Source organism: Oncorhynchus mykiss, chromosome 2 (genome assembly GCF_057628025.1).
Source record: "Oncorhynchus mykiss isolate SJ-2025 chromosome 2, ASM5762802v1, whole genome shotgun sequence".
NCBI classification, from domain to species: domain Eukaryota; kingdom Metazoa; phylum Chordata; class Actinopteri; order Salmoniformes; family Salmonidae; genus Oncorhynchus; species Oncorhynchus mykiss.
Genome location: NC_143023.1, coordinates 82,281,746 through 82,309,691, shown reverse-complemented (window position 1 = coordinate 82,309,691; position 27,946 = coordinate 82,281,746). Strand labels below are relative to the sequence as shown.

Genomic DNA, 27,946 nt, shown 5'->3' with positions numbered 1-27,946 from the left:
TTCATTTGATAAGATTAATGGAGGCCACTGTGTTCCTGGGGATGCTGCAGAAATGCTGCAGAAATGTTTTGGTACCCTTCCCCAGATCTGTGCCTCGACACAATCCTGTCTCGGAGCTCTACGGACAATTCCTTTGACCTCATGGCTTGATTTTTGCTGAAATGCACTGTCAACTGTGGGACCTTATATAAAGAGATGCATGCCTTTCCAAATCATGTCCAATCAATTGAATTTACCACAGGTGGACTATAATGAAGTTGTAGAAACATCTCATGGATGATCAATAGGAACAGGATGCACCTGAGAGCAATTTTGAGTCTCATAGCAAAGGGTCAAACCTGTTTTTGCTTTGTCATCATGGGGTGTTGTGTGTAGATTGCTGAGGAAAAGGTTTTATTTCATCCATTTAGAAAAAGGCTGTAACGTAACAAAATGTGGAAAAAGTAAAGGAGTCTGAATACTTTCCGAAGGCACTGTATATGAAATATGCATTGACAATAATTGACATATCGCATATGACATATCAATTTATTGACAATAATTGACATATTAACACTTATGGACACATAGGTTACCATCTATCCTTTCTTCAGTAATAAAACCTTGAACCACTGGTTGTATGTTGTACTGTACCTAGTGTATAATGAAAATCAGAACAGAGCAGAAACAGTCTGCATGTTGGTTGATGTGAGCTGAGGGTCAAAGTTTGATGTGATAAATACACAGTGTAAATGCTTCAGAAACAGAAATCCATGAAAAGCTACTTTGCCCCATAGGGCCACCGTATCGACATCTCATCCATGACTCAATGCAGTCCAAATGTAGCTACATTACAGCTTAATTCATTTAAATGAAAAATAAAGTAATTGCACTTTAAAGGGATGAAAACGGTGATGATAATGATGATGATAATGATGATGATAATGGCGATGATGATGATAATTACGCATCACTTTTAGTCACAAGGTTTCCAAAGATAGGCAACCATTTGGGCTATGACACATGGTTCTTATGTCTGTTGCTATATTGTCTATTTCAACTACATCGAGTGTACCAAACATTAGGAACACCTTACTAACATTGAGTTGCACCCCTTTTGCCCTCAGAACAGCCTAAATTCGTCAGGGCCTGGACTCTACAAGATGTGGCCCATGTTGACTCCAATGCTTCCCATAGTTGTGTCAAGTTGGCTGGATGTCATTTGGGTTGTGGACGATTCTTGATACAGACTGGAAACTGTTCAGCGTGAAAAACCCAGCAACATTGCAGTTCCTGACATGCCCAAACCGGTGCGCCTGGCACCTACTACTGTAGACCGTTCCGTTCAAAGGCACTTACATCTTTTATCTTGCCCATTCACCCTGTGAATGGGACACATACACAATCCATGTCTCAATTGTCTCAAGGATTAAAAATCCTTCTTTAACCCGTCTCCTCCCCTTCATCTACACTAATTGAAGTGGATTTAACAAGTGACATCAATAAGGGGTCATAGCTTTCACCTGGATTCACCTGATCAGTCTATGTCATGGAAAGAGCAGGTGTTCCTGATGTTTTCTACACTGTTCATCCAAGCTAAGTGCCCCATCCTGCAGTCAGGTAGGTTACCCATAGTCTTCCCTTCATCGTTGGAGCAATCATCATGTGTTGTCCCATGTGGGAGACTAGGAGTGCTTGTACACAATGGCCTCTAGCCATATCCTCTGTGTAAGTGTAGGTCCTTTATCCATGACAGGAGAGTGTTACTGAAGTATCATGCTATTACATCCTTGAGCTAGTCTTATCCCAGATCTGTATATAACCAACTCCTGACTAGGAGTGAATAGGAAAGGAGTTGGCTAAAGACAACCGTTTTGGGACCAGACTACCAAGCAGGCTACCTTTAGGTTGGTAGTGAGGGGGCCAGCTGGCATGGAACATAGATATCCCCCTCTGTGTCCTCTTACACGTAGATCCCTTCTGGGTTCAAGCCAGATGTCAGCGGGCTTTGCAGGACCCGAAGGTGACCGGGCATCGAGGAGACTGGACGCTTCAGGGAACTGGACAGAGGAACCAAGTCTGAAAGATAGAGAAAGAGATCATTTGTTACTTTATTTTGCTTTAGATATTTGTTACCTTCAAATCTACTTCTCAGATTTAAATGTGAGTTCCTCCATGCATTACTAGGTCTGACCACAGGGTGTCAGCATTGAACCATGCAGGACACCAGCCATAGCAGTTGATTCAATGGCCAAACATGGAGGGCTCTAACTGATTCAACACACATGTCATGCTAGGTTATTAGAAGGACATGAACATTAAACGAATAGCTTTACAAAATTGAAAACCATTAGCATGACTACTAATATAAATTCACATGAGGTAATGATAAGTAATGATAAGCACATGGTAATATACAGTTATAAAAACATATTTGGAAAAGTGATCTGGAAAAACAATTGGGTGAGGGGGGATTTAATGGTGTACTGCTGTCTGGGTTGATATAGAGGATATTTTAAAAAGGTCTGGTTTAGTGCATAAAACCACAGTCTTTTTACAGTCTCTAACATGGCTGCACCATCGAGAGCATCCTGACCGGTTGCATCACCGCCTGGTATGGTTGCTGCTGGGCATCCAAATGTAAGGCGCTACAGAGGGTAGTGCTTATTTTATTACCAGGGGAACAGTGGGTTAACTGCCTTGTTCAGGGACAGAACGACAGACTTTTACCTTGTCAGCTCGGGGACTCGATCTAGCAACCTTTCGGTTACTGGCCCAACGCTATAACCACTAGGCTACCTGCCACCTCTGCTGGTGTACAGCCCAGTACATCACTGGGGCCAAGCTTCCTGCCATCCAGGACCTATATACTAGGCGGTGTCAGAGGAAGGCCCAAAAAATTGTCAAAGACTCCAGTCACTCAAGTCATAGACTGTTCTCTCTGCTACCACATGCGAGCAGTACCGGAGAGACAAGTCTAGGTCCAAAAGGCTCCTTTACAGCTTCTAGCCCCAGGCCATGAGACTGCTGAACAATTATTCAAATGGCCACCCGGACTATTTACATTGACACCCCCCCGTTTGTTTTTACACTGTTGCTACTCACTAATTATTATTAGTCACTTTACCTCTACCTACATGTACAAATTACCTCGACTAACCTGTACCCCCTGTACATAGCCTCATTATTGTTATTTCATTGTGTCAGTTATCTTTATATATATTTTTTTACTTTAGTGTATATAGTAAATATTTATTAACTCTATTTTCTTAAAACTGGATAAGGGCTTGTAAGTAAGCATTTCACGGTAAGGTCTACAACTGTTGTATTCAGCACATGACAAATAACATTTGATTCAATTTGATTAGGCACTAACACACACCTTCAGAACTCGTTTCAAATTCAAGTCTTATACAAAGGTCTTTAAAGGTTTTCCAAGACCACCTGGTGACTCTTGAATAGTTTGTTCTCTCCCAAAGCCTTTTAACAAGCCTCAGTGTTCACAGTGTTCTTAGCTCTCTGTCTAACTCTGTTCTCTCTGCCAGGCCAGCCTAGCCTCTTGGCAGTCAAGATACAGTCCACTGAGTCCATCACAAAAACGGCTGAGCATGAGATGGAAGGAGAGAGTGATGGAGGGATATGATGACGGAGGGAGAGAGGGAGAGATGAGGTGGCGGCTAGCAGCCGTTGGCATGGAGACCATAAGTTCCACTGGAGGGGGCGAAACAAATGCATGCTCGCTCGCGCTCTTGCTCTCTATAGCCGAGTAATCCTCTCTCAGCAGGCAGAGGGACGTCACATAGAAAAGGATAACTGCTGTAGAAAAACCTTAGTGGGACTGACTAAGTGACCTGGCAGACAGAGCAGTGAAGAGCAGAATGAAAAGGTTCCATTTTCGTCATGCAAAATATCCCAGATCTGTGCAAAAATTGTCATTAAATGAATCAGCATGATTTAATTTGCGTGATGGCAGCAGGTTTACAGTATTTTTTGCTCCACAGATATGTCACCCGACGAGGGAAATGGCATGTATATACATACACCTTCTGCACAGTGGTAGTGATATAGCCAATGTCATGAAGTTGCCTGTCTTTGTTCAGTGTGGACAGGCTTGTTATTGGTTGTGTTTATTCATCAGCAGTGAATCACATAATATGTGATTATTATGCCTTACAATGAATAAGGTGAATAAACTGAGACTCAGCCATATGACATGACCACGAGCAGTAGTGAAAACCAAAGATATTGCAGATCAGAGCAATGCAAGAGGCTGCACCCACACAGAGGATCGACGCATCTAGCTCATTTGAAGTAAATGACCTGTGCCCTGTCCGGTGTGGGTAGTCTCCTCCTCATCCTCACTGGGCTCGGCTGGCAGCACGGTGACCTTGGTGCCAGTCTGCTGGATGAACTGCTGCAGGTTGACCTGTCTCAGCTCCTTGGTCAGCTGCTCCAGCTCATGCTGCATGTCCTGGAGTGGAGATACAGATTGACCAAAGATATAAATCTATATTTTTTGCCATCTGTACTTCCATAATCTGCAGCCATACTGACTGGTAATCTGTTCCTGGTGCGTGGGTGGGCTACATGTTATGCCCCAACAATCTGCTCATGGTGTGTGTGTCCCACCAGTATGTTCATTCAACACGGTATATGTGTCTCTATGTGCATTTGTTTATGTGTACGGTCATGCATCAGTGTTTTGTGTGTGTGCGTGTGTGTGCGTGCATGTCAATGCATGTGTCTGACCTGCATTCTCTTGCTACTCTGGCTCAGGGACCTGTCCACGGCTCTGCAGCTGCTCTCTAGCTGGACGGCTTGTCTGTCCTGTGTCTTGAGTTCCGTGCGGGCCCTAAGCAACTGCGCCCTGGCCTCCACCTCGCTCACCCTCTGAGTCTCCTGTCTTTCCCACCGCAGACGCTCCTCCTCGAGACCCGCTTCCACACCCTGACACAAAGACAGGTTTTAGTTTGAGACCAATAGGAGTAAGAGGTGGTTAGAAGAAGATATGCTTCCCAGCACCCTAGCCACAACATCTGTTTTGTAGGCAGTCAGGCTTAAATACAGATGGAAGTGCATAGAAATGAATAGAGAGACATTCAGAGAGAGAACAGGCATTGTCTCTCTTTAAAATGGTGATGCAAGGTGCCTGTACACCTTTAATGTTAAGGGGTTATAACAATGTCATATTCAACAGAAATCGTAAGATTTTGAATTAGAATTACAATGACAAAAAGTTTATTGTCCACGCAATGTGGAAATGTGTCTTTGGCTTCACCACATAAAAATGGACATTAAACACCATCAGGAGCACATCATCTACGATATCATTAAAGAACTATACATTAGTACAAAAGTGGAACAGTGCAAGTGCAGTTTTGTACAATTTAGGTGACCAATAATAGTGTCCAGGCCACTTGTACATATCTAACTAATGCCCATGAGTCATAAATCCGAGGTGTGCCCCACCCACCTGTACCAGAACCATCCTGTCCCCCAGGTTGATTTTAGCGCCCTGCAGACGTCCCGTTAGCTCCTCAAGCTTGTCCTCTAGCTGCCTCTCGCTCTCCAGCTCAATCTGCAGCTCGCTGGCCCAGAACTCCTCCTCCTCCATCTCCACCTCGTTCTTCCTCAGTCGTCTCTCCAGCCTCACTATCTCCTCCACCAGCCCTCCCGCTCCTCTTGCCTCCTCTCCCCCTCCTTCTCCTTCTCCCCCTCCCCCACCCCCACCCCAGGTCTGCAGCTCAGCCTCATAGGCCTCCAGCCTGTTCTCCAGCACACCCAAAGTCTCTCTCTGGAGCCCCACCAGTCTGACCAAGTCATCCATGCGGCAGGCCCACATGCCGGGGGACACTGCCCTCCCTGGGGCTACCGCTTCGGCTGCTACATGGTGGTGGTGGTTCTGGTTCCCACCGTTCCCCTGGAGTAGGAGACGTCGTTTGGCCTCGGCCTCCCTCTCCTCCCAAGCCCGGCCTCCACTCAGGATGTCCCGGAGGCCCCGGGGCCTCCCGGAGAAGGTGAGGGACTTCCGGCGCGGCTCACGGCGGCGGAGGGAGCGCTCACTGGGGTGGCGGAGCTTGGCAAGTGGGGGGAGGCTCTGCCGGTGGAGACCGCGTTCCGGGCCTCGAAGCGGGGGCCCCTCGGAAGGGGGGCGTTCAGTCAGGGAGGGGCCTGTGCGGTGCAGGATCAGCTGGACATCACCGGCATACTGACCCCAGGTGTTGATGGAGGCCACTGGGCTCTCGTGGGGGGCCAAGTGGCGCTCTGTGTCTCGCCATTGCTCCACCAGGGTATAGCGCCCAGTGCGGCCTTGAAAAAACAGATAAGACAAGTTCAGATGTCTTCTTTTTGTGAATGTTTTTGTGAATGTCTTCTTTTTGTGAATGTTTTTGTGAATGTCTTCTTTTTGTGAATGTCAGCCTATAGTTGAAGTTGGAAGTTTACATACACCTTAGCCAAATACATTTAAACTAAGTTTTTCTGACATTTAATCCTAGTAAAAATTCCCTGTCTTAGGTCAGTTAGGATCACCACTTTATTTTAAGAATGTGAAATGACAAATAGTAGAGAGAATGATTTATTTCAGCTTTTATTTCTTTCATCACATTCCCAGTGGGTCAGAAGTTTACATACACTCAATTAGTATTTGGTAGCATTGCCTTTAAATTGTTTAACTTGGGTCAAACGTTTCGGGTAGCCTTCCACAAGCTTCCCACACTAAATTGGGTGAATTTTGTCCCATTCCTCCTGACTGTCACGCCCTGACCGTAGATTTGCTTTGTATGTTTCTATTGTTGTTTGGTCAGGGTGTGATTTGGGTGGGCATTCTATGTTTGTATGTCTAGGTTTTTGTATTTCTATGTTTCGGCCGGGTATGGTTCTCAATCAGGGACAGCTGTCTATCGTTGTCTCTGATTGGGAATCATATTTAGGTAGCCTGTTTTTCCACTTTTCGTTGTGGGTAGTTGTATTTCTGTTTAGTGTTTGTTTCACCTTGCTGAACTGTTTCGGGTTTTCCTTTTGTTATTTTTGTATTCAGTGTTCAGTCAGTTAAAATAAAGATGAACAGGTACCACGCTGCACCTTGGTCCTCCACTCCTTCCAACAGCTGTTACACTGACAGAGCTGGTGTAACTGAGTCAGGTTTGTAGGCCTTCTTGCTCGCACACACTTTTTCAATTCTGCCCACACATTTTCTATAGGATTTAGGGCAGGGCTTTGTGATGGCCACTTCACCACCTTGTTGTCCATAAGCCATTTTGCCACAACTTTGGAAGTATGCTAGGGGTCATTGTCCATTTGGAAGACACATTTGCGACCAAGCTTTAACTTGCTGACTGATGTCTTGAGATGTTGCTTCAATATATCCACATAATTTTCCGTCCTCATGATGCCATTTTTTTGTGAAGTGCACCAGTCCCTCCTGCAGAAAAGCACCCCCACAACATGATGCTGCCACCCCTGTGCTTCACGGTTGGGATGGTGTTTTCCAAGCTGTTTAAAAGCACAGTCAACTTAGTGTATGTAAACTTCTGACCCACTGGAATTGTGATACAGTGAATTATAACTGAAATAATCTGTCTAAACAATTGTTGGAAAAATTACTTGTGTCATGCACAAAGTAAATGTCTTAAACAACTTGCCAAAACTATAGTTTGTTTAACAAGAAATTTGTGGAGTGGTTGAAAAACAAGTTTTAATGACTCCAATCTAAGTGTATGTAAACTTCCGACTTCAACTGTATGTACTTTGACTAACTAACAAATCCATTGAGATGAATAATAGCTCTTTTGATAATCATATTTAATGTGGATCATCAGTAGGATAAGTATCAGTGCATCCATCCCCTTGGAATGTATATGAGTCTTGAATAATTGAACGTCAATCTATGCAGAGATTAATAACCTTGTTTTAGGTCATATGACACTTCAGTGGAATTGAATTGAATTTTCCCATTTTCACACACGTAACAAGGCCAAAGACACAGAGGCAACCCCCTGATATACACAGTCTCTTGCCAAAAGCTCAATGCTGGTCCCAACTAGAGAGAAACCCAATAAACCTAACATTAATCTTGTCATTAGACATTAGTACTGTGCATAGGACCCTTCTTTAAACCCAGAATATACAGAGGTTTAGGATCAGTGGATCTCAGTATTAAATTGATGATCATTCTCGAGTGGCGAGTGGCGCAGCAGTCTAAGGCACTGCATCATAGTGGTAGAGGCGTCACTACAGACCCTGGTTTGGTCTCGGGCTGTATCACAACCGGCCATGATCGGGAGTCCCATAGGGCGGCGCACAATTGGCCCAGCGTCGTCCTGGTTAGGATTTGGCCGGTGTAGGCCGCCATTGTAAATAAGAATTTGTTCTTAACTGACTTGCCTGGTTAAATAAATTTAAATCACCATGTGCAAAACAGTCGCAAATTGAAAAACAATAAAGGTCACTTGGGAGCGTAAGAAGCAGTATCCCATATTATAAGCGGTTCTATGGTGATTTTACCATACAAGTGATGATCCATACAACTGTATCTCATGAAAGAGAAATATGGTTTTACAGCTTGTTTAAAAAAAGAAAGGGCCTCCCGGGTGGCGCAGTGGTTAAGGGCGCTGTACTGCAGCGCCAGTTGTGCCACCAGAGACACTGGGTTCGCGACCGGGAGGTCCGTGGGGCGACGCACAATTGGCCTAGCGTTGTCCGGGTTAGGGAGGGTTTGGTCGGTAGGGAAATCCTTGTCTCATCGCACACCAGCGACTCCTGTGGCAGGCCAGGCACAGTGTGCGCTAACCAAGGTTGCCAGGTGCACGGTGTTTCCTCTGACACATTGGTGCGGCTGGCTTCCGGGTTGGATGGCGCTGTGTTAAGAAGCAGTGCGGCTTGGTTGGGTTGTGTATCGGGGGACGCATGACTTTCAACCTTTGTCTCTCCCGAGCCCGTACGGGAGTTGTAGCGGTGAGACAAGATAGTAGCTACTAAACAATTGGATACCATGAAATTAGGGAGAAAAAGGGGTAACATAAAAAAAAAAAATAATAATAATAATAATAATAAGAGGGAAAACAAGTAGGAGAGGCAGGGGAGAGGAGGAGAGGGGGCTGCTTATAAGTGGTTCTGCTTTTCCCCTTCCTGGCGAGCGATGGAAGGATGAGTCAGACTTTCCCTCCTCCCGCCTGCCCCACATAGTGGGAAGTGATGTCAATACAGGCTGCTCCATTCCTCTTCTCTCACTGAGAGAGAGGGGGATGGATGGATAGAGGAGGGGGAATCTGATCCAAATAAAGCCTCTGACTAAGATCCTCTATCTCTCACTACAGCACCAAGAGGTTGAGGTGTAGGCAGGAGGAGAGGAACACATATTTATTCATTTCATTATGCCTATTTTAAATTAGCGACAGGCTATTACATTTTCTGCAGCAAGCCTAATTTTAACACGGCTCCTGATTAAAATTGGAGTTTTAATTAATCACCATTTCATAAACAAGCAACACATTACTGAGAATCTGTATATCTTCTTCACTGTCCACACTAGTCCGCATTGTACGCAGTTAATCAACTTTGGCTTGGTGACAAAGACAGTAGCCTACGTAACCAAAGCCTCACTGGTAAATAGGTTAAAATAGAGGTGCATTACATGATCATTCTACTACTCCCTATGTCAATACAATCCTTAAGGAAGGGCAAAGCACATTCATAAAACAAAGTATAGGCCTACTTCAGGCTTAAATGCCAATACTTTTTATACTTCAAACACACATAAAACAAACATCCTGAAGCCTTGGTCAAGAGTCATAGGTCAGAGCTCACCTATGGCCTGGGCCAGAGCGATGACCACTTCCTGGCAGGTGGTTACCTCGGTGACCCCGCATACGACCCTCTGGACCCCGTCCACCCAAACCTTGAGCTCCATTCTGGGTCAGGTGACTCAGGTCAGGTGACCCAGGTCAGGTGCAGCGAGGGGGCCTGCTGCGGTGGGTTGGCCCCATCATTCCTGGAAGCTCCAGCTGGCCACCACCTCACTGAGGAGGGAGAACACGGAGCAAAACAGGAAGGACCTGGTCAGAAAGCACTTTTAAGATGACATTGTTTTGGTTATTTGGATTCTCTGCCCAGAACTGGAAAAAACTGGACCAACTGTTTGAAATAAGTTTCTAGTTGAAATGTTGCAAGTGAGGATCTTTTGAATTGTGTAAAACTATTTATTTTGTACATGTAGAAGTTGTTGTCAGTATAGTCTGTGAGGAGATAGGCTCATTCATCATGACCTGAAAACAATACCAGCCTGAAAATGTGTGCCACTATTTTTAGGGGCTGTTGAGGGAAAGGAGGATGGCTCAAACAGTTGGTGAATGACAGAACCGTCAAACCTCCCAGCCAGGCATTCTGGGACCAGCTGGACATGACATTGTTGTTTTCATCCTGTCTCTGTGAATAGGTACATGTCTTTAGGGGGGTTAGACAGGAAGAGCCTGCCAGTACTGATGCTCTGAGCCAAGTTCCTGTTATTTTGTGGAGAATTGTGAGGAAACAACAGTGAGGAGAGAGTAGGAAGATTGCGTCAGTGAGATAGAGAGGGGGCGTGCAGGAAAAGTGAGTGAAATGGAGAGGGGGCAGGAAGAGAGACTGCAACAAAGGAGGGAGAGGATGAGGAGGATGAAGGGAACAATTACTTTCTTTTGATGTCTCGGAGTCGAGGATCTCATATTTTGCCGCAGATGTGCCAACTTTTCAAAGAGATCCTACGATAAGTGAGACGTTTTATTGTGCAAATGTATACACACAGAAAATACTTAAGAGTCCTCTTGAGAGAGAATGACCACCAAGGGAACAGGGAAAAGATGCACACGATGTGTTGAAAAGGAAAAGTGAAGTGTATGTTTGTGCTTCTGGCTCGATTTGATGAGGAACATATGGCCGAAACTTTAGTTGGTTCTCTACATAATGCTTTGTGTGTTGTTCACTGTAAGAGATTCAAAATAGCTTCACTGTAGTAATCCAATGAAGTATGTGGTAAACACTGAAGAATTTAGGACATAGACTGAAGACTACCAGCTTTATCAGAAATGCATATTTGTCTCACATTCATTTGAACCCCAATCCCTTCCCAGTCAAGTTCATTCAAGACAAAATTAACAAGACTGCTTTTGTGACTGTAGTAGACTCTGAGTAGAAAACAAAACATGGCCAGTGTCCTTGGTCCATGCAGTCTGGCACATTCCTTCCTGCCACACAATGGACCATGGAAGAAAAGTCAATATGAACTTGCGAAATCAGATTAAATTAGGGACTTTTCAAAGGAAAACCCAGCTCCGCTCCATCGCAGTCCTCTTCAAGGAGAGAGTCTATGAAGAGAGAGTAGATGGATGGCCAGTGTCCAGAGCTGCGATGCTCCCTAGAAGGCTGACCTTCACAGTGCAGTTGAGCACAGAGCTCTATCCCTCTGCTGGTCACTTAACCCCCCTCCACATCTCCCCCACCCTCATCGCAGTCCTCTTCAAGGAGAGAGAATATGAAGAGAGTAGATAATGGCCTGTGTCCAGAGCTGCGATGCTCCCTAGAAGGCTGACCTTCACAGTGCAGTTGAGCACAGAGCTCTATCCCTCTGCTGGTCACTTAACACCCCTCCACATCTCCCCCACCCTCCTCCACCCCCCACGTTTCCTCTCCATGTTCTTAATGTCATCTAGCACAGCCTCGGCTGGCTGCTGTGCCTTAGACACGCATGCACACACACGGTCAGACACACGCACTCACACACTGCCTCTCCCATGGTGCTTTGCTAAACACAGTGGGTCCGGAACACTAAACAGCATTGCGAGATAAAATCAGTTCAGCTAAATAGAACTAGGGGCTTTGAAATAACAATTTATCATTTTAGGACCAGGCAAATGAGGGCTGCAAACAAACCCTGTGTGTGTGTGTGTGTTTCACCTTTGTCTGGCCTGGCTCATGATCTCTCTTCCTGGTGTGTTTACAGCTGGTTAGAAAGTGCTTTTGTTCTTCATCCAGATTGCCCTTAAATGGCAGCAGACTGCAGATAGAGGGATGGAAGGATACAGGCTGCGAGTCACACACAAATAGGACCCTGGGAGATTTTTCTGCACTGACCCATTACTCTGTCACCATTTTGTTGAACCTTTTTTTCCAGGGGAGTGAAAAGGACAAAGGGGCATGAATGGACACTGGAATACTGTGTGTGTGTGTGTACGCGTCGGGGGTTAACATGAAACTGACATGAAACTGGGTCAACCTGGCCATGCTGCTGCTCCAGTTTCAACTGTTCTGCCTGCGGCTATGTAACCCTGACCTGTTCAACGTGATTACTATTACTTGACCATGCTGGTCATTTATGAACATTTGAACATCTTGGCCATGTTCTGTTATAATCTCCACCCGGCACAGCCAGAAGAGGACTGGCCACCCCTCATAGCCTGGTTGTCACGACTTCTACCGAAGTCGTTGCCTCTCCTTGTTCGGGCGGTGCTCGGCGTTCGACGTCACCGGTCTTCTAGCCATCATTGATCCATTTTTCATTTTCCATTGGTTTTGTCTTGTCTTCACACACACCTGTTTTCAATCCCATTCATTACCTGTTGTGTATTTAACCCTCTGTTTCCCCTCATGTCTTTGTCAGAGATTGTTTTATTGTCAGTGTTTATTTGTTGTATTGGTGCGCGACGGGTCCTCGTACCCATGTTTTTTCATGTCTGTACTTTTTAGTGTTATGGAGCATGTTCTGTGGACATTTATTAAAAGACTCCATTTACACTCCATTTTGACTCTCCTGCGCCTGACTTCCCTGCCACCTATACACACGGCGCTGACACTGGTTCCGCTCTAGGTTTCTTCCTAGGTTTTGGCCTTTCTAAGGAGTTTTTCCTAGCCAACGTGCTTTTACACCTGCATTGCTTGCTGTTTGGGGTTTTAGGCTGGGTTTCTGTACAGCACTTTGATATATCAGCTGATGTAAGAAGGGCTATATAAATACATTTGATTTGATTTATAAGACAGAACCAGTTTGGTTTTATAATTGTACAACCCCCCCCCCCCCCCCAGGAAAACAGCCTGTGGTTATGTGAGGGTACTAATGCGCCTTAATACCATGTTGTAACACATGTTGGCAGGTATTACAATATGACATATTATCCATATAAGCTTAGCATTCAGTAAACACAAACAGCAAATAAAAATAAAATGATATTTGTCACATGTGCCAAACACAAACAGTGTAGACCTATCCGTGAAATGCTTACTTACAATGCAGTTCGAGAAATAGAGTTAATAAAATATTTACAAAATAAACTAAAGTAAAAAATGTCTTATCAAAAAGTGACACAAGAAAATTACATAACAATAACGAAGCTATATACAGGGGGTACTGGTACCGAGTCAATGTGCGGGGGTACAGGTTAGTCGAGGTAATTTGTAAAGTGACTATTCATAGATAATAAACAGCAAGTAGCAGCAGTGTAAAAACAAGGGGGGGGGGGGGGGGGGGGGGTCGTCAATGTAAACAGTCCAGGTGGCCATTTATTAATTGTTCAGAAGTCTTATGGCTTGGGGGTAGAAGCTGTTAAGGAGCCTTTTGGTCCTAGACTTGGCGCTCTGGTACCGCTTGCCATACGGTAGCAGAGAGAACAGCCTATGACTATGGCTGGAGTCTCTGACAATGTTTTGGGCCTTCCTCTGACATGCTTAGCGCATAGTTCCTGGATGTCAGGAAGCTTGGCCCCAGTGATGTACTGGGCCGTACGCACTACCCTCTGTAGTGCCTTACAGTCAGACGCCGAGCAGTTGCCATACCAGGCGGTGATGCAACCGGTCAGGATGCTCTCGATGGTGCAGCTGTAGAACTTTTTGAGGATCTGGGGACCCGGGACCATGCCAAATCTTTTCAGTCTCCTGAGGGGGGAAAGGTGTTGTCATGCCCTCTTCACAACTGTCTTGGTGTGTTTGGACCATGATCGTTGGTTGGTGATGTGGACACCGAGAAACTTGAAACTCTCGACCCCCTCCACTTCTGCCCCATGTATGTTAATAGGGACTTGTTCGGCCCTCCTTTTCCTATAGTCTACGATCAGCTCTTTGTCTTGTTCACATTGAGGGAGAGGTTGTTGTCCTGGCACCACACTGCCAGGTCTTTGACCGCCTCCCTATAGGCTGTCTCATCATTGTCAGTGATCAGGCCTACCACTGTTGTGTCATCAGCTAACTTAATGATGGTGTTGGGAGTCGTGCTTGGCCATGCAGTCGTGGGTGAAAAGGGAGTACAGGAGGTGACTAAGCACGCACTACTGAGGTGTCCCAGTGTTGAGGATCCACGTGGCAGATGTGTTGTTGCCTACCCTTACCACCTGGGAGTGTCCCATCAGACAGTCCAGGATCCAGTTGCAGATGGATGTGTTTAGTCCCAGGGTCCTTAGCTGAGTGATGAGCTTTGTGGGTACTATCGTGTTGAACGCTGAGCTGTAGTCAATGGTCAGCATTCTCATGTAGGTGTTCCTTATGCCCAGGTGGGAAAGGGCAGTGTGGAGTGCGATTGAGATTGCGTCCTCTGTGGATCTGTTGGGATGGTATGTGAATTGGAGTGGGTTTAGGGTTTCCGGCATGATGGTGTTGATGTGAGCCAAAACCAGCCTTTCAAAGCACTTCATGGCTACAGATGTGAGTGCTACGGGGCGGTAATAATTTAGGCAGGTTATCTTTACTATCTTGGGCACAAGGACTATGGTGGTCTGTTTGAAACATGTAGGTATTACAGAATAGATCAGGGAGAGTTGAAAATGTCAGTGAAGACACTTGCCAGTTGGTTCACGCATGCTTTGAGTACACGTGGTACTCCTGGTAATCCAGTCGCCCGGAACAGCAGATGTTCTCATGCTTGCTTCAGTGTTGCTTGCCTCAAAGCAAACATAAAAGTCATTTAGCACATCTGTTAGGCTTGCGTCACTGGGCAGCTCGCGGCTGGTTTACCTTTGTAGTCCGTAATAGTTTTCAAGCCCTGCCACATCCGACGAGCCTCAGAGTCGGTGTAGTTGGATTCAATCTTTGTCCTGTATTGACCATTTTCCAGCAAGTCCACTACATTATGTATATAACTGACAATGATATAGGACAACATAGGGGTTGGTGCCAAGCCAGTGGCACACAGGGCACAGGTCCATCTCTCTGCCAACTCTGCCCCTTTCCCTGCCAGCCTGCAGGCATGCCCATGGCCTGATCCTGTAGAGCTGATCACAACTCTGAGCCAAGGAGCATTCCGTGAGACACTACATACCAACACATTCCATTTCAGCTCCAAGAACAGCAAAAAAAATAGATGCTTTATTGCTGTAACGTAAAACCCAAAACAGCCCAAGTCACAGATGACACGAGGTGATTTTTTTGTCATTTGTCTCAATGTGGCACAGCTTCAGAGTTCAGGCTGATGGTCTCTGGGCTGGCTTCCTGTCTGCCCAGTGAGGTGTGTGAGTACAGGGTACTGTGGGCAGTGTGTCGGCTGAGACCCAGGTTTCTGCTATGGCTGTTCCTGCTGTTGTCAGCCCAAAGGTCCCGGGGCTGCAGGAGTACAGAGAGTTGGCACCAAGGCCAGGACTTTCACTGACTCATACTGGTGAAAGTCACCATATGTTCCTTTGGGTCCTCACACATACAGGGGGACGGGCCACGCACTGCTATCACTTTACCAGGCTAGGAGCTGGCCTCATAGTGCAAATACTCTGTCTGCACTGATTCCCTGTAAATTGAAGGACAAGCAGCATGGAGGAGTGACAGCACCTGACGCAAGACATGTCATGGAAGAAATTATCATATTATTTACTTAATTTAGGCCTACAACTATGATGTATTCCTGCTGAACTGTCCTGCAGTAGACTGGTATGAATATGATGCATTTACATGAAGAACAAATGGCCGTTTGAGGAGAAACAAATGGATTTTCTTTATGGGGCTAACACAAAGAATCAGGCACAACTTGACTCTGGGAATTGGGAGAAACCCCTTGGGGAACCACTGAGCTGTTTTAAGGACAAATGTCCTCTAGAAAAAAAAACAGTCTTGTTCCACGCCTGATTTTTCCATGATAGATGTCAATGGCGCCAGAGGAGATGGCTGCCGTTTTACGGGCTCCAAAACAATTGTGCTATTTTGTGTTTTTTTTCGCATTTCTTGTAACTTATTTTGTACATAATGTTTCTGCAACTGTCTCTTATGACCGAAAATAGCTTCTGGATATCAGAACAGCAATTATTCACCTCGAACTGGGCAAAGATTATTTATTTAACGAGTCGGACGTGAAGGATTTACTACTGTTATTTGTCAATAACAGCTGGTGTGCGAAATATAATATTAAGGAAGTCTCAAGGTTTTGCTCGCTTGAGGTAAATTATCTAATGATAAGCTGTAGACCACACTATTTACCAAGAGTTTTCATCTATATTTTTCGTAGCTGTCTATTTACCACCACAAACCGATGCTGGACCACACTCAATGAGCTGTATAAGGCCTTAAGCAAACAAGAAAATACTCATCCAGAGGCGTCGTTCCTATTGGCCGGGGTCTTTAACCTCTTGAACCTCTGGGGGCAGTATTTCATTTTTGGATGAAAAACATTCCCGTTTTAAACAAGATATTTTGTCACGAAAAGATGCTCGACTATGCATATAATTGACAGCTTTGGAAAGAAAACACTCTGACGTTTCCAAAACTGCAAAGATATTGTCTGTGAGTGCCACAGAACTGATGCTACAGGCGAAACCAAGATGAAATTTCATACAGGAAGTGAGCCAGATTTTGAATGCGCTGTGTTCCAATGTCTCCTTATATGGCTGTGAATGCGCAAGGAATGAGCCTACACTTTCTGTTGTTTCCCCAAGGTGTTTGCAGCATTGTGACGTATTTGTAGGCATATCATTGGAAAGTTGACCATAAGAGACTACATTTACCAGGTGTCCGCTCGGTGTCCTCTGTCGAAACTATTGCGTAATCTCCAGGTGCGTGCATTTTTCCATTTTGAACAAGAGGAGAAACCAAACTGCCACGAGTGATTTATCATCGAATAGATATGTGAAAAACACCTTGAGGATTGATTCTAAACAACATTTGCCATGTTTCTGTCGATATTATGGAGTTAATTTGGAAAAAAGTTTGCGTTGTAATGACTGAATTTTCTGGGGTTTTTCTTAGCCAAACGTGATGAACAAAACGGAGCGATTTCTCCTACACAAAATAATATTTTGGGAAAAACTGAACATTTGCTATCTAACTGAGAGTCTCCTCATTGAAAACATCCGAAGTTCTTCAAAGGTAAATGATTTTATTTGAATGCTTTTCTTGTTTTTGTGAAAATGTTGCCTGCTGAATGCTAGGCTTAATGCTATGCTAGCTATCAATACTCTTACACAAATGCTTGTGTAGCTATGGTTGAAAAGCATTTTTTGAAAATCTGAGATGACTGTGTTGTTAACAAAAGGCTAAGCTTGTGAGCCAATATATTTATTTCATTTCATTTGCGATTTTCATGAATAGTTAACGTTGCGTTATGGTAATGAGCTTGAGGCTATAATTACGCTCCCGGATACGGGATTGCTCGTCGCAACAGGTTAATGCAGGGACAGTTAAATCCGTTTTACCTAATTTCTACCAGCATGTGTAACCAGAGGGAAAAAAACTTTAGATCACCTTTACTCCACACACAGAGACGCATACAAAGCTCCCTTCCCTATCCTTCTGATTCCTGCTTACAAGCAAAAACTAAAGCAGGAAGTAACAGTGACTTGCTCAATACGGAAGTGGTCAGATGCTAACCTACAGGATTGTTTTGCTAGCACAGACTGGAATATGTTCCGGGATTCATCCGTTTCCATTGAGGAGTCATCAGTCACCGGCTTCATCAATAAGTGAACCAATGTCGTCGTCCCACAGTGACCATACACACATGCATGCATGCATACCCCAACCAGAGGCAACATCCACACTGAGCTAAAGGTTAGAGCTGCCGCTTTCAAGGAGCGGGACTCTAACCCGGACGCTTATAAGAAATCCCGCTATGCCCTCCAACAAACCATCAAACATTCAAAGCGACAATATAGGACTAAGCTTGAATCCTACTACACCGGCCACGACGCTCGTTGGATGTGGCAGGGCTTGAAAACTATTACAGACTACGAAGCGAAGCACAGACACGAGCTGCCCAGTGACATGAGCCTACCAGATGAGCTAAATGATTTCAATGCGCGCTTCGAGGCAAGCAACACTGTGTGTGATCACGTTCTCCGTAGCCGATGTGAGTAAGACCTTTAAACAAGTCAAAAATCACAAGGCCGCAGGACCAGACAGATTACCAGGACGTGTACTCAAAGCATGCGCTGACCAACTAGCTAAGTGTCTTCACTGACATTTTCAACCTCTCCCTGACCTAGTCTGTAATACCTACATGTTTCAAGCAGACCCCCATGGTCCCTGTGCCCAAGAACATAAAGGTAACCTTCCTTAATGACTACCGACCCGTAGTACTCACGTCTGTAGCCATGAAGTGCTAGGAAAGGCTGGTCATGGCTCACATCAACACCATCATCCCAGAAACCCTAGACCCACTCCAATTTGCATACTGGACCAGCAGATCCACAGCTGACGCAATCTCCACACTGCCCTTTCCCAGCTGGACAAAAGGAACACCTACGTGAGAATGCTATTCATTGACTACAGCTCAGCGTTCAACACCATAGTGCCCTCAAAGCTCATCCCTAAGATAAGGACCCTGGGACTAAACACTGGATCCTGGACTTCTTGATGGGTCGCCCATGCTGATCCTCAACACTAGGGCCCCTCAGGGGTGTGTGCTTAGTCCCCTCCTGTACTCGCTGTTTACCCATGACTGTGTGGCCAAGCACGACTCCAACACCATCATTAAGTTTGCCGATGACACAATGGTGGTAGGCCTGATCACCGAAAACGATGAGAGAGCCTATTCATAGGAGGTTGGAGACCTGGCAGTGTGGTGCAAGGACAACATCTTCTCCCTCAATGTGATCAAGACAAAGAAGATGATCATGGACTACAGGAAAAGGAGGGCTGAGCACACACCCATTCTCATTAACAGGGCTGTAGTGGAGCAGGTTGAGAGCTTCAAGATCCTTGATGCCCACATCACCAACAAACTATCATGGTCCAAACACACCAAGACAGTTGTGAAGAGGGCATGACAACTCCTATTCCCCCTCAGGAGACTGAAAATATTTGGTCCTCAGATCCTCAAAGTTCTTCACCACGAGAGCATCCTGATTGCATCATCGCCTGGTATGGTAACGGCTCGGCCTCCGGCTGCAAGGCGCTACAGAGGGTAGTGCGTACGGCCCAATACATCACTGCAACGTAGCTTCCTGACATCCAGGGCCTCTATACCAGGCGGTGTCAGAGGAAGAAAAATTGGCAAAGACACCATCCACCCTAGTCATAGGCTGTTCTCTCTGCTACCACACATGGTACCGACCAGAGCACCATGTCTAGGTCCAAAGCCATAAGATTGCTGAACAGCTAATCAAATGGCTACCTGGACTATTTGCATAGACCAACCCGCCCCCTTTTATTTACACTGCTGCTACTCGCTACTCGTTATTGTTATTTTATTGTTGCTCTTTTATTTACTTTACTTTAGTTTATTTAGTAAACTCTTTCTTAACTCTTATTTTTCTTAGAACTATATTGTTGGTTAAGGGCTTGTAAGTAAGCATTTCACAGTAAGGTGTTGTATTCAGCAAGTGACAAATAACATCTGTTTTTATTTGATTGCCCCCTGTCATGTCCATCAAATAAATAAGTGGACCAAGGTGCAGTGTGAGTAGAGTTCCACATATTTATTGCAGTGAAACTTCAAAACAACAAAGAATTAATGAACTTGCAGTACATATTTCACGCTTGTTATGTCTTTGTTGTTTTGGAAGTCTCACTATCATTAAAATATGGAACTCTACTCACGCTGCGCCTTGGTCCAATTCTTCATATGACAGTCGTGACAGAATATCCCACCATTACAGGATCAAGCAGCGTGCCCAGGAGGTAAAGGAGAGTTGGACATGGGAGGAAATACTGGGTGGATGCGAGACCCTTCCTTGGTGGGAGTCGATTGGGAGGACAGCGGCGACGCCGGGGTCCAAGGCCACAAAAAAATCTTGGGGTTGCCCTTGGGCTGTTTGTGGCCTTGGACCCCGGCGTCGCCAGCACAAGGGGCGGTCGGCTGAGCCGAGAAGAGAGCCAGAGACCGTCTGAGAGTCGATGGAGCAATTGGGGGAGGGAGATCGGAGAGAGCTGTTGGTTAAGTGCATTCTGCAGCGCACTCGCCCTGAAGAGCGTGTCATCAGTCCGGTGCAACCTGTGCCGGCTCCACGCACCAGGCCTCCAGTGTGCCTTCTCAGCCCGGTAAGTCCTGCGCCGGCTCCACGCACCAAGCCTCCAGTGCGCCTTCCCAGCCCGGGACGTCCTGTGCCGGCTCCACGCACCAAGCCTCCAGTGCGCCTTCCCAGCCCGGTACGTCCTGTGCCGGCTCCACGCACCAAGCCTCCAGTGCACCTCCCCAGCCCGGGACGTCCTGTGCCGGCTCCCCGCACCAGGTCCAGCCCGGTACGTCCTGCGCCGGCTCCACGCACCAAGCCTCCAGTGCACCTTCCCAGCCCGGTACGTCCTGTGCCAGCTCCTCGCACTCGCCCTGAAGAGCGTGTCATCAGTCTGGTGCAAGCTGTGCCGGCTCCACGCACCAGGCCACCAGCGCCTTCCTCTGCGCTGGTGCCCAGTCCGGGCACGGCATTCAGCCCGGCTTCATGGCTGGATCCGCAGTCTGAGCGGGTGCTACGTGGGGGAGGGGGGGGGGGAGGGGGGTTCTCTATGGTGTTTTAGGTCAGGGTGTGACTAGGGGGGTTTCTACTAGGTATTATATTTCTATGTTGGTGTGTGTGTGGTTCCCAATTGGAGGCAGCTGATGATCGTTACCTCTAATTGGGGATCATACTTAGTGTGTCCTTTGTCCCACCTGCGATGTGGGATATTGTTTTGTGTGAGTGCCTATGTGCGCTACGAATTTCACGATCGTTATGTCTTTGTAGTTTTGGAAGTCACGCTGCGCCTTGGTACAATTATTCATATGACGGTCGTGACACCCCCTATGTTCCCCTTGGACTTTACAGGCCATTGTTCACTATGGGGGGAACAATATAATCACTTATTGGTAGTGATGCACCGATATTACATTTTTGGCCGATATCTGGTATTTTCCTTGCCAAAAAAACGATGCCGATAACCGATATTAAACATTTTTGCGGCTTTTTAAGCATTCTAGCAATTACATTTGTATTTATTTTTATTTTATTTCACCTTTATATAACAAGGTAGGCAGGTTGAGAACAAGTTCTCATTTAAACTGCGACCTGGCCAAGATAAAGCAAAGCAGTGCGACACAAACAACCACAGAGTTACACATGGAATAAATAAACATACAGTCAATAATACAATAGAAAAGGTCTATATACAGTGTGTGCAAATGAGGTAGGATAAGGGAGGTAAAGGCAATAAATAGGCCATAGTGGAGAAATAATTATAATATAGCAATTAAACACTGGAGTGATAGATGTGCAGAAGATGAGTGTGCAAGTAGAGATACTGGGGTTCAAAGGAGCAAAATAAATAAATTAAATAACAGTATGGGGATGAGGTAGTTGGATGAGCTATTTACAGATGGGCTATGTACAGGTGCAGTGATCTGTGAGCTGCTCTGACAGCTGATGCTTAAAGATACTTAGGGAGATATGGGTCTCCAGCTTCAGTGATATTTGCAGTTCGTTCCAGTCATTGGCAGGAGAGAACAGGAAGGAAAGGCGGCCGAAAGAAGAATTGGCTTTGGGGGTGACCAGTGAAATATAACTGCTGGAGCGTGTGCTATGGTGACCAGTGAGCTGGCGGGGCTCTACCTAGCAAAGACTTATAGATGACCTGAAGCCAGTGGGTTTGGTGACGAATATGAAGCGAGGGCCAGCCAACGAGAGCATACAGGTCGCAGTGGTGGGTAATATATGAGGCTATTTTGTAGATGACAGTCAAGGATCGGTAGGATAGTCAGTTTTACGAGGGTATGTTTGGCAGCATGAGTGAAGGATGCTTTGTTACGAAATAGGAAGACTATTCTAGATTTAATTTTGGATTGGAGATGCTTAATGTGAGTCTGGAAGGAGAGTTTACAGTCTAACCAGACACCTAGGTATTTGTAGTTGTCCACATATTCTACGTCAGAACCGTCCAGAGTAGTGATGCTGGACGGGGGGCAGGCAGGTGTGGGCAGCGATCGGTTGAAGAGCATGCATTTAGTTTTACTTGCATTTAAGAGCAGTTGGAGGCCACGGAAAGAGAGTTGTATGGCATTGAAGCTTGTCTGGAGGTTAGTTAACACAGAGTCCAAAGAAGGGCCAGAAGTATACAGAATGGTGTCGTCTGCGTAGAGGTGGATCAGAGAATCTCCAGCAGCATCATTGATGTATACAGAGAAAAGAGTCGGCTAAATAGTTAACACACACACGGACGCAGCGGTCTAAAGCACTGCATCTCAGTGCAAGAGGCGTCACTACAGTCCCTGGTTCGAATCCAGGCTGTATCACATCCGGCCGTGATTGGGAGTACCATGGGGTGGCGCAAAATTGGCCCAGCGTCGTCCGGGCCGTCATTGTAAATAAGAATTTGTTTTTAACTGACTTGCATAGTTAAATAAAGGTTACTCACACACCACACGGACCAAAACGTAATTTTGTTGGCATTTATGTATGCCCCCATTACCAGTAAAACATCATCAAAAACAATTTATTTCACTTACTTGCTGTTCTGTTTCGTTGTTCATTTGTTCAGTCGTTTCATTCTCAACCAGGATTTCTATGGAACGCCGTTTGGGTCTTTGAGTGTTAAATGACACTATTTGACATGTCAAATAGGCTTGTTGACCAATCAGGACCTGAATATGACTGCACGTCACATAATATGTTAAGAGCATTCATACATTTTTTTACGTAGTTATTACACATTGATTACACCATCACTCGTGTTTCATATGTCACAACGATTCATGAAGACGTATGCTATGACGCTGGTAAAGTTGTCTCGCACACCTACAGTGCTGGTCATACAAAAAGCTAGCTAGCTCATGGATGTAAACAATGTTCTTCCCCCAAAAAACGTAGCAAATTTACAATCTGTTTCAGTAGCTATAGTTAGCTAGCTAACTATATGGGTAGGTGTCATCTAAAATATCCCTAATTTATAAAACCGTTCTTATTTGATTAATGGTGGTTGGACCCATCTATGTGAAGCTGGCCACAATAAGGATTAGCCACAATAGTGGACTTTGTGGTTAGCATTCAAAATAAAAGTATGGCATAATTCTACTATTTCTATTAATTTGCATCACTGTCAATGGCATACTTTTCTTTTGAATGCAAACTGCAAATTCCACTATTGTGCCTAATCCTTATTGTGGCTAGCTTCACAACACATAACCCAGTCAGGTCGAGCCTCACTAGCCAGATGAAGCTAGCTAGCTGCTTATAACGTTAGCTTTGGGCAACATGGTTAAGTAGCTGGCTAGCTATTTATTTTCATGGACTAAAGTTCAATTTCAATAGGCGAACAACAAGTGGCAACCTAGCTAATACTTACTCACAAGGATTCCTAAATCATTGCTAAGAATAATGAAAATGACTGCAGTTTCTACTGGTCATTGTTTTCAGACTGGTTGTATTGGTGCTAGCTAGGTACCAAGCTAAAGCTAGCTTTTAGTTGAGGTCAAACAAATGATGCGTTATTAACAACGCATATTGTAAATGTAAACACATCGTTCGTGGCCGGTGTTTGCTTGTTTGCAGACTTGTACAGCTTTGACAGTGCTACTGTATCTTTCTTGACATGCAAAGACCCAAATGGCATTCCGTAGTATGTATGCCGTGAAGATAATAGTAGTGACGCTATTACTGTGTAACTCCGGTAGGACAACATCTAAAAAATAGTGCACTTTGTAGTGTGTACCGGTGCTCGACCAGTCGGCGAAAGCCAACATCACCCACGACAGAGAATGGTTGTTTGTCAAGGGCAATGAATTCCATTATCTTGGCTTTAATGGATTTCACCTTTGAGTTGTCTCACTGAAATTGTCTTACTCTTTCAAATGACTGCTTGACTTGTTGATTGCTCGATCCACATAGCAGATATTGTGGGCAAGGTTAGGAACGTTGTGTTGCAAGTATAGCACAACATTTTACGTTGCGTCATTACGTCATGTACCTACCTACATTATATAGGTATGCACAGTAGCTTTGACATCAGTTTTTAACATCGGCGTTAAACTAGACATTGGCTGATACCAATGTTGGTATTTTTAGCTAATATCGTCCGATTCCGATATGTTCACCGATATATCGTGCATCCCTACTTGTTGGCAAAGGGGAGAGGTTGAAGGCTATTGAAGGTATGAGAGCAGAGATACACCAGAGGTAGCGATATATAAAAACAAAATAAACATTTACTTCAACACTATCCTGATTACAAAAAGTAAAACAGAGCCCATCCCCCCACAATCCATAATGAGTTATTTTTTACAGAGTGTAGTGCAATAAGGGGTTCTGGTGCTTACAAACTATTTCCATTATTGAACTTTAATTGAAATAGAATTTCCTGTTGCACGGCTACGTTGTAATTACTAGAAATGTATACACTCTAGTGTAATTGGTACCAGACTAGGCCTCTTGTGAAATGGATCCCCGTTTTCCAGCCATAGCAAGAGACAGATTCTGTTTTATTGTGGTGGTGGTGGTGGGGACTCTTTTGTGTGTGTGTGTGTGCGTGCGTGCGTGCATGTTTTGGAGTAGGCTGAGAAACTATGCCTTTAAATCTCCCCAGTTAGCCATCAAGTGCTGCCCTGGCCTTACTCTCATGTCTCATACACACAACAGATCTGGGTAGTTGGTCGTACTAGGGCCTCAGCCCTATATACCACAATGCAAAACAGCCTGGTATGCAAGACTGAGGAAGTAGTGCATAGAGGAGCTTTGGGGTGGGGGCTATTGGGAGGAGATTCTGACCACAAACATCAGCACAATAAATATACAGAGTTAATATCATGTGTGAAGTTATCTTTTCTATAGGAAGGAATTCCACTACATATCCATGCCAGTACCAGGCATCCAGACAGACTTGTATTATATGCCCCCCCCCCCCCCCCCCCCCAATGTTGTTGTTTGTGTCGCACTGCTTTGCTTTATCTTGGCCAGGTCACAGTTGTAAATAAGAACTTGTTCTCAACTAGCCTACCTGGTTAAATACAGGTGAAATTTAAAAAATAAATGACAACTGTGGAGCCAGCAGAGCACCGGCAGGCGATCTCCCTCCAGAGATGGGCCTTGATCCTGCAGCGTGGAGACTGATAACATCCAGAGTGTGCATTCCTGGCTGGTGAGAATGCAATGGGCCATGACGTGGAAATAAGGTTGGTTCTGTTCACAGCCCTCAGGGCTGTGTTTAACATGAATACACAATAGATTCTACTCACAGCTAAAGGACTACATCGGTTATATAGTCTACAGAGTGCCAGGCTATTTTTGTGGGTGATTTTGTGGGCAGACTATGTTTATATTGGGAGGAAGGAATTAGGACTATTACAATCTATGATTAAAAACTAAGCTAAATAGGCTAAATCTTTGGGTAAATCTTATTATTGAATTACATAAAACAAGCATTTTTGCTTTTTATAAACAGGAGCCCCACTCCCATTTCCACATAAATACCAAAACAAGAAAGAGGAATGAATGTCTTGTGGTTGGTTGGTTCTCCCTGCTCCACACTGCCAGCAGCAGCATCCTCTCAGGTCAGACCAGGTCCAAAATGGCATTAGGTTGACTACTACCTACCTACTACCTACCGCCTTTAATAAAGTTAGTTACAAATAAATAACAGATTAAAGTTGCTATTCAGAACGAAAATACATGTTCTGCTTGTGTGGGTGGGGTCTCTGTATGTACGTTATACTAGAATCAAAGTGGAAAACATTTGTATTTGTGCAAGTTTGAAATGACTATAAAATAAATATGTCTAGACAGTTAAGAAAATACAAAAAGTTGAGTTAAGGTAATTACAAGGTAATTGGCCCGAAGTTTGGCCAGAAAAGGTCCTGTAGTTATAGAAGGCCACCTGAATTATGCTGGAAGGGCCAAAAACTAAGGCTGGCTCGAGCTCACCCTTCCAGCCAAACACTTGTTCAGAATTCAGGCTACCCCCCCATCCCCTCCATCCCCTTAATCCAAAGATCTCCAAGGAGAGGGAGTTTGAGACGTCCATCCCTCACCAGGGATTAAAACCAGCCCCAGTCACGCCATTGCCACGGTTATAACCCCAACTCCTGTAAAGCTTTCCATTAGGAACTTCTGGAGCCACACACTCCTCTCACCTCTCCCTCCCTAACATCAGGCTGGCTGGATGTTATATTAGACTCCAGAGTGGACCTCGCCTCGCCTCCCCTCCCCTAGTTGGGAGGTCAACACTGGCAGGATCCTGAACACCTGGACGGCACGTTTAGTCAGCAGAAATAATAGCGCCTTTGTTCTCCTGCCATGACCAGCTTTGAAGTGCCAGCCTGATGCCGGGAGCAGGGCCATAGCAGCACCACTGATTGGGGCAACAGACCCGGTCTCCTGGCCTCTGCTCTGGTTAAGGGTTTGGAGGGTTGGTTTGTGCATGATCAAGACATGGGTTTATTTTAGTCCATGTTCTGGCAGTCTCATCAGTTCATTAGAGCAGTAATTGAACACATGCTTTAGCACAGCTGTGGGATTAATGAAGATACTACAGCTTCTTAATCGTAGAAAAATGAAACAGGTTTTATGTAGTAGGCCTGTTTCTTTAATATTTTATGATCAAACAGACAGTGGTGTACAGTAGGCAGCCCAAAGCACACAAAACTCAGTTACTGATATACATTAACTACTGGCCAACACGGCTGATTGTAACTGATGAAAGTGTCAATACACAGGGAGCACAACTACTGCTCTAATACATCATATCCCCCCAAAATATTGTATTGGCCTACTCTACAGTTAGTCTCTAAAGTGGGTAACTGGAAATATAATCATAGTCCCCATAAATAGCCCTGTAGGTAGCCTACATCAAATAGTGTTAAAAGCTGAATTGTGAATGGGAAATGGGGTATGTACATTCATAGGAAATTAGTAATTGGAGGAATGTATACATTATCAACCATTATTCAATGTTTAGAAACATATAAACGTATGGGCTATAGTATATTATCAGATAGAGAGCCACTGCATGAATGTAGCCTATATATGGGCCACAGAGTAAACAAGTCTGGGAAATTGCCCTGAATGCTGTACTATTGTTTTGAAAGTGCGATGTTATTTACGGCAAGAAAGAAACCGCGACATTGCAAGGGGCACACATGTTCCACTATGCAACCTGATAATAATGTTTCCGTTATCCCTGCCCCGTGTTATTACACCTGGGATAATGTTGTGAAGGGTAGTTACTTTAGAAACACAGTATAAAGGTAATACTTTAACATTAGCGGGGAAAATACAAACGTAATCTCTTACCTTCGTGTTGTAGGTGCCGAAACACCAACAGAAGTCCCCCTCAGTCGTCTCTATCGGGACTGAAGTTTAGGAAAAATAGATTCTGTAGAGGAATGGAATCGGCGCAAGCCTATATATCACTTGTACGAACTGCGACAACGTGACACGGTCCACAGCAAAGAGAGAACTGCATCATGAGAAAATTAGCAGCGTTGTGATATCCTTGGCTGAAAGTTTAACGATGCACTGTCCCTGCTATAGCCATTGCAGGTTGACCAATATGCTGCGGAAAATTGCCTCTCCCCATTTCATTACTTTTGCTTGTAAATACATTTCATCGGAACTGTGACACCGCAAGGCATTAT

General features: G+C 45.0%; 1 protein-coding gene across 2 annotated transcripts; it reads right to left on the bottom strand.

Moving 5' to 3' along the window:
* Positions 1–461: 461 nt before the first annotated feature.
* On the bottom strand, positions 462–27,946 carry LOC110497665 (ras association domain-containing protein 8). Of its 2 annotated transcripts, none has more exons than XM_021573943.3 (6): positions 27,603–27,946; positions 9,787–9,998; positions 5,453–6,288; positions 4,729–4,926; positions 4,260–4,450; positions 462–2,058 (listed from the first exon to the last, which is right to left on the bottom strand). In XM_021573943.3, exons 2-5 carry the CDS (start codon positions 9,887–9,889, stop codon positions 4,277–4,279), a joined length of 1,311 nt encoding a protein of 436 aa, XP_021429618.3. In that variant the 5' UTR covers positions 9,890–9,998; positions 27,603–27,946; the 3' UTR covers positions 462–2,058; positions 4,260–4,276. The 2 variants fall into 2 exon arrangements, with proteins under 2 accessions (XP_021429618.3, XP_021429609.3); XM_021573934.3 differs by having other exon boundaries at positions 4,300–4,450.

Bases quoted from the DNA above. Each gene is read 5' to 3' on its own strand.
- LOC110497665 (XM_021573934.3), bottom strand. From the start codon at position 9,889: ATGGAGCTCAAGGTTTGGGTGGACGGGGTCCAGAGGGTCGTATGCGGG. The intron at 4,927-5,452 runs GTGGGTGGGGCA...TCTTTGTGTCAG, and splicing joins ACAGGATGGTTCTGGTACAG to GGTGTGGAAGCGGGTCTCGA. The intron at 2,059-4,299 runs GTCATTTACTTC...TCTATCTTTCAG, and splicing joins CCACACCGGACAGGGCACAG to ACTTGGTTCCTCTGTCCAGT.